At 49.8% G+C, this 6,901-nt stretch overlaps 1 protein-coding gene across 2 annotated transcripts in view; it reads right to left on the bottom strand.

The window, feature by feature from the left end:
* The window catches only part of SLC11A1 (solute carrier family 11 (proton-coupled divalent metal ion transporter), member 1), a 10,426-nt gene extending 3,885 nt beyond the window's left edge, over nt 1–6,541 (bottom strand). Inside the window, exons 1-8 of one of the 2 annotated variants that reach the window (XM_006867808.1) lie at nt 6,407–6,541; nt 5,530–5,652; nt 5,130–5,249; nt 4,106–4,212; nt 3,681–3,751; nt 3,248–3,315; nt 2,883–3,038; nt 2,045–2,203 (exon numbers count right to left, since the gene is read on the bottom strand). In XM_006867808.1, coding sequence (XP_006867870.1) covers nt 2,045–2,203; nt 2,883–3,038; nt 3,248–3,315; nt 3,681–3,751; nt 4,106–4,212; nt 5,130–5,249; nt 5,530–5,601 — 753 coding nt within the window. In that variant the 5' untranslated portion in view covers nt 5,602–5,652; nt 6,407–6,541. The remainder of the gene's footprint in view (nt 1–2,044; nt 2,204–2,882; nt 3,039–3,247; nt 3,316–3,680; nt 3,752–4,105; nt 4,213–5,129; nt 5,250–5,529; nt 5,653–6,406) is intronic. The other variant, XM_006867807.1, reaches the window with a different exon arrangement.
* Between the last annotated feature and the right edge of the window lie 360 nt (nt 6,542–6,901).

Here is a 6,901-nt window from a genome sequence, read left to right as displayed (position 1 = left end):
TGATGTGGCTCTGTGGCTAATGTGTCAGACTGCAAAGTCGTTTACACTGCAAGGTTGGTGGTTCAAGCTCACCAGCTGTTCCTTGGAAACCCTATACAGGATCGCTATGGGTTGGAATTGACTTGATGGTACTTATCAATATTGTTGTTGTTAAGTGCCATCAAGTCAATTCCAACCCACAGCTCTGGTAGCATAGTGGTTATGAATCGGGCTGCGAATCGCAAGGTCAGCCAGCAGTTAGAAACTACCAGCTGTTCCGCAGGAGAAAGATGAGGCTTTCTGTTCCCATAAAGATATACAGCCTCGGAAACCCTGTACAGGATCGCTGAGTTGAAACTGACTCCACGGCACATAATGATAACAACAACAATATATATATATATATGTTGTTAAGTGCCATCTGTCTATCTTCTATCTCTATGTAGCTATGTATCTAATGTTGTTAAGTGCCATTCAGTCTGTTCAACCCTGTGTAGGGTTTCTGAGGCTGTAAATCTTTACCTTATTGGAAAATTTCTTTCTTGTTGTGTTTGAACTGATGAGTTTGTGGTCAGCAGCAATTTTGTTGTTGTTAAGTGTCATGGAGTTGGCTCCCCTACAGGATTTCCGAGGTTATAAATCTTTGTGTGAACTGTAAATTTCATTGTTCTCCCACACAGCAGCTGGTGGGATCTTTGTTGCCAACTTTTTAAATTGAGAAAATCTTAAAGATTTCAAATGAAAGCCCAGATCTCCAGCTTCTTTGGGATTTGGGAGAACTGAACTACCAGAGAGAGACTGCTGGCTGGAAGTGACTCAGACCGCCCAACAATCCCCTTCTCTTACAACCAACCCATTTTTCACAGCCCTGCAACCAGCCTGGCCCTGAAGACATGGATTTGTACTGCTGTTCAGATGTCCTTGTGCTGAGGAGCAGAGTGAGACACAGGGAAGGTCACTGACCTCCCATGGTCACCCAGCAAGACAATGGCAGAGCCCAGGTCTTGGGACACCTGGCCAGTCCTCTCCACACAGTGCTCAGCATGCAGTAAGCATCTAACACTGGCCATCAATTGTTGGAGCCCAAATCTCAGAAAGCCAGGGGGAAAATGTCACAGCCCAGTTGGCACCTCATCCAAGAACCCTTTCCTGACCATCTGGGCTAATGCCATCCTCCAATTTTAATTTCAGCCCCTGCCTCTCTATTTCTTTCTGAGCTTTGTTTGTACTTTATACTTCCCTGGTGGCACCGTGGGCTAGGCATGCATTGCTAACTGCAAGTTGATGGTTCAAATCCACCAGCTGCTTCTCGGGAAAAAGATGAGGTTGTTTGCTCCCATAAAAATTTGCCATCTCATGGTGTGTCCATGTAGGATAAGGAACTGGACCACAGGTCAGTTTGAACTGCAAGGTGAGCGGTTCAAACTTACCAACTGCTCCTTGGAAACCCTATACAGGATTGGAACCGACTCAATGGCACTAAACACTGACAACAGCAACAAGGACCCCTATGAGTTGGGAATCAACTTGATGAACAATGGGTTGCTCTTTTACCTAACACTTCCTTTTGTATATTTACTGGCTGATTTGCTTTCTGTCTGCTTACCCCTCCTCTTTTTAGCTCTTAGAGGCTCTGTGTATCTCCAGGGTCTAGGGCACTACTTGGTTTTAACCGCTCAGCAAATATTTGCAGAGTGAAGGACAGCTTAGTTGCTGATACTTGGGAGAAGGGACTCAGAGTAGAATGTGACTACTTGTTACCTTCCCAACTCCTGGCTCCTGTGTGGCCACCCTCCCTCTTAGGAGCCCTCGCTGTGGTTTATCTGGCAAATTCTGCCCACCCATCAAGACACAACTAGGGTGCTGGATCCTCTAGGAGTCGGCTGCTTTCTCCCACTTGCTCCCTTGGATGGCAATGCTTTGCAACGCCTGGTGTGGGGTTGGGGTTAGCATCAGGTAGCAATGTCTCCCCAGCCCCTAGAGCATGGGGCAGAACATTGCCTGAGGTTCCAGCAGAGCTTGCAGGGAGCATGTGTGAAGAGAGACATGGGCAGGTTTGTCTCACCGCGTCTTGGTTGGTTTTGTGGTAGAAGGCTTGTCCAAAGACAGCCATGACGAACAGGTTGATGAAGAAGGAGACAGACAACGCAATGCAGGCCTCGATCAGGAAGTACATGTTAGCTTCTCGGACGTCTGCCCGGTGGGTTCGGTCAATCTCTCGAGACTGTGGCAGGCAGAGAGGAGAAAAGAATTGATCAGAGTTAGGGTCACTATGAATTGGAACCGACTCCACGGCATATGGCAGTCTCGGACAGGCTGGTCTGTGACTCCTTTCCCATATCTCTGCCCTTGCCACAGGGCCAGAAGTGACCACCTGTGTGAAGGAAGGCTGGCCTTCGAGGCCCGTGTGTCCTGATCCCTGCCTTCTCTGCCCTCAACCCTTGACATTCTGGTTTTAATCACATGCTCTGGCCTCCTCAAACATGCGCAGTTCATTTCTGCCTCAGGGCCTTTGCACTTGCTGCCCCATAGCTTAGAATATCTTCCCCCTGGATCTTCCTTCCCATCCTTCAAGTCTCAAATGTGGCCTTTCTTGACCACCTTTTCTAAAGTAGCCTCTCCTCAATCATATGATCCTTCAGGCACCTGTCACTCACAATCATTCTTTCTTTTCTTCATTTACCTGCTCATCATCTGTCTCCCCAGCTAGAATGCAAGCTCTAGGAGGTCAGGAGCCTGATCTTTTTCCTCATTGATTCCCCAGTGCTACTATATGTTGAATAAATCGAGGCTGTTTCACTTCCCACCTAACACAGACAAATGACAGTGTTCCAAGCTTTGAGGCAGAGCCAGAAAGATGCCTAGAGGTGAGGGCATCTCTCCCTCCCCTGCCCTCTGCTCACCTTAACCAGGGAGGAGTGCAGGTAGATGTTGTGAGGCATAATAATGGCGCCCACGATGCCCACAGCTTGCAGCAGCTCACGCTGGCCACAGCCCGGACACAAGGGCAGGAAAAGGCCCTGAAGGAGTGCTCCCTGTGCAGGGCGCGCCACCACATACTGTGGAGAAGAGCCTCATCAGGTCAAGCCCCAGACTTAGTCCCAGCCCACCCATCTCTGAGGTCACCAATTCACATGCTTTCCCCATTCTATTCCCTCATAAGGTCAGGCAGCTTCTGTATGTGTCTAGCGGTTGTTTCCCTGCTTCAGGCTGTGCAGGGGAGCAAGAAAGGGTGACCTTGGGTGTGTTTACTTGTCTGTCTTCCCACCTCATAGCCGAAGGTCAAGGCCATAATAGTAATGAGGAATCCAAAAAAGGCTTCCAGTTTCCGCAGCCCTAGAGGGAGGGCAAAGGGGCAAGACAAACAATTACAACAAGTATTAATGGCTAATATTTGTGAGCACTTTGTATCAGACACTGTGCCAAGTATTAATATATGCTACCTCATTGCACCCTTACAAGATCCCTCTGATGTCTGTGTTGTTATTATCCCTGGGTTATACATGAAGATATTGAAGTCTGAGAAATGTTAAAAGCTGGAGTGTTTGAATTCAGATTCGACCCCAAGCAGCTGGACTCTGGAGCCCTTCTTCTCCAGCATAAGCCAAGACCCAGCAGAATTCCTATATTAACACGCCCCTGCAGCTCAGCTCCCCAGCCCCCACCTCCAATTCTGCTAGGAGACCTAGATGGATGCCCACCATAATTATCGAGGAAGAGGAAGAAGAAGGTGTCCACGATGGTGATGAGAACGCCACCCCAGAGTGGGATTCTGAAACCAGAGGGGCCTGGGTCAGCTCAGCATAGACGGGGGGGCCTAGAACCCCCACCCTCAGTGTGGAGACTGGAATCCATCAGTAGGTCCCAGTCAACTAAGAGGAGCGTGGGAGTGTACTGGGGATGGAGAAGGGCAGAGCTGGGCGGGGGACCCAGAGTAGCAGGGAACTTTGGACTGTGGTGCAGAAGTCTGCAGGACTGTGATTTTAGACAAATCAGTCCCTTGTAGAACCTCAATTTCCCCATCTGGTAAATCGGAAAACAGTCCTATGTCAGAGAGGGCTGTAGGACAAGGTAGATTATTGTCTCCAGCCCTGGGCCGCATAGCTGGAGTTCCTTAGGGCAGTACCGTTTAGCTGAGAGCAGACTGAATGCAATAGCTGTGCCAATGACCTCCTGCATGTCCGAGCCCACAATGGCCAGCTCGATGGTCAGCCAGAGGAGGATGCGGGGTACCTGTGAAGGAGGAGGCAGCCCTATTGGAGACTGTACCAGTTATGCTTGCCGTCCTTCCCCTTCCACACTCATTACTACACTGTTGGGCAGGAAACCTGCAAACTATGTTTTCAAGACAACTTTGCTAGTTGCCATCGCTTCGATTCTGTAGGAAACGTTTATGGAGGATTGAAAGGGTGGGGAGGAATCCTTTTCCCCCTGCTCTGGTGGTGTTTCAGCATTGGTGCTGGCAAAGGCAGCAGCAGCAACACTGTCGGTCATTTCAGCAGTGGTGGCTTCTAGAACCTCAGTAGTAAATGATGTTCTTGGGCTTCTGCCCAGGAATAGCACAGTTCCTGATTTCTGGGAAGCATTCCATTCCCTTGTTCCTCTAGTCATCTAACATCTTTGCAACTAAATACCTGCATTACATACCTTTGAAATCTCCAGTGGCTTAATTTCTGTTTACCTGAGTGAAAACCTAAACCAAAGCCACTGTCATCAAGTGGATTCTGACTCACAGTGGCTCTTTAGGAGGGACTAGAACTTCCCCATAGGGTTTCTGAGACTGTGAATCTTTATGAGAACAGACCGCCTCATCTTTATCTCAAGGAGCAGCTGCTAGGCTTGAACAAATTGCTGAACAAATCCAAGCATCACTCTGATGCCCACATTACCCACTAACCATACCTATTTTTCTCCTTGGACAAGCCACTCCTGCAGGTTTCAATTTCTCCTTCTGCAAAATGATCATGGTGTCGCTAACATTCCTCTCTCAGTCTATGAACTATTATTAGTATGAGCCTTAGTCTTCTCATCTGTTAAATGGACGTGTGACACCCACATAAAAGATGGATTTGTTTGATCATGGAAGCTGTAAATGATTGGTCAGGGTTTGGATCCTGTGACTGTTTCCTGGCTGGGTCTACCAACCTCACCTTCGGGTAGTAGAGATGGCAGACCTCGCCCAAGTCCTTGCCTGTCACCACGCCTAGCCGAGCTGCCAGCCGCTGGCAGAGCAAGCCCAACACCGTGGCCCATAGCAACACCCAGAGCAGCTGTGGAGACGGAGGGAACAATCTCAGGTGACCTGAGCTGGTGGGTCAGTCTAATAAGAACATTCATTCCTTAGGGAGACTAGGTGGGGGACATAGACCAAGAAGACCACTTCAACACAGATACCCCACCCTCAGCAGGGCCTGCCTGGGATCCTTTATTGGCCCATCTTGAATTTAACACCAGCTCCCTGGAACCCCATTCATGCAGGCCACACTGAGGAAATGAGCAGCTCTACCCACTCTGTCCCCCCCTGCCTCCCCCAGGTCCCAACTCAGTCACTTTGAATTCCGCCGCGGCACCAGCTTGCAAATCTGACTCGATGTTTCCTGGATCCAGAAAAGCGATGCTCATGAGAAAGCCAGGCCCCGTGAAAGCCCATAGTTTCCGCAGGCTGAACTTGCCCTGGATGGGAGGAAGGTGAGGGTTCTAGGTCTGAGTGGGCAGCTCCCAGCCAGGCTGCCCAGTCAGGCCTTCCAATCCCTTTCCTGGGGTTGCCTGCCCTCGTATAGACCAGGGGAGGTGTGGGATGTGAGGACCCACAGGATTTGCAGAGTCACCATGGATCTGCTTTCTTATCTGTCACGTTCTGCGGTTTGTACCTGACCAGACAGATGACTTCTCAAAGGTCCTGACTCAACAGAACCTTAGAGCCACAGAGGGAACTTTTTAGGCACCATGTCTTCCTGACGCAGTTTCCCCTTTCAGTGTCCTCAGACCACAGGACTTCCTCTCTGGAGCATTGAGACTAGGGGTCCCTCTAGCCCCACCCCCATCTAGGACATAGCATCTGTAGAAGATTCCGGTAGCGTCCCAGGCATTTGCCTGCAGCCTCCTCCCTGCCTCCTTCTCTGGATCCTTTCTTCAGATACCTGAAGCTCCAATTATAATTCACCTTAGGTCCCTTTCCCTTCACAGGAAAACCAAGATTCATTCTGAAGGCCATTTGATAATTTTTAGACAAATAATGAACAGTTATCCCTGAGTGCTTCACAACAACAACAATAATCCCTAAGTGCTGGGGACAGAAGCAGGAAGGGACCAGTCATGGTCACAAGAAGACGCCCCCTTCTCAACGCCCCCCCCCCCCATCAGCCTGTGAGCTTCTGTAGGATCTCATTGATCCTGAAAGACCCCAAGAAGTTTTCAGCTTTCCCACCGGTTCTGCATGTGGAATGGAGATCTTCTCACTCAGATAGGTCTCTCTGGGAGGCACTTGCTGTGGCCCTGGGCTGGGTGCATTGGAGATGGAGCCATAGCTTGACCTCCTCTGTCTTTGGGGGCCTCTGTCAGCTGCAAGGGGACCCATGAGACATGGTGAGTGACCTGCCTCTTTCCAGAGCCCCATCTGCTATTGCCCCTTTGCTTCCTAGCCAACAACTCAATAGAAGTCCCACTCTCATCCTGGGTCCATCACCTCCAACTCTCAACCAAACTTTCCGACAGAAGATCGGGGGAGTGGGTGCTCTAGAATTACACTCTCCTCCCCTGTGAACAGAGAGATGCCCAAATCCAGACCTCTCCCTCCTGGAGGATGGGGAGAGAAACACTCCTCTGGCATTCCTGCCTTCTCCAGCAGCCGAGGAAGCAGAGGGATTCCAAGATTAGACAAGGAAACCAGGGTCTTGGGAATAAGAAGAATGCAACCTCAGAC

This window comes from Chrysochloris asiatica, unplaced genomic scaffold (assembly GCF_000296735.1).
Source record: "Chrysochloris asiatica unplaced genomic scaffold, ChrAsi1.0 scaffold00110, whole genome shotgun sequence".
Lineage (NCBI taxonomy): Eukaryota > Metazoa > Chordata > Mammalia > Afrosoricida > Chrysochloridae > Chrysochloris > Chrysochloris asiatica.
Note: the sequence above shows the minus strand (reverse complement) of the source record. Positions and strands in the feature narration are given on the sequence as shown.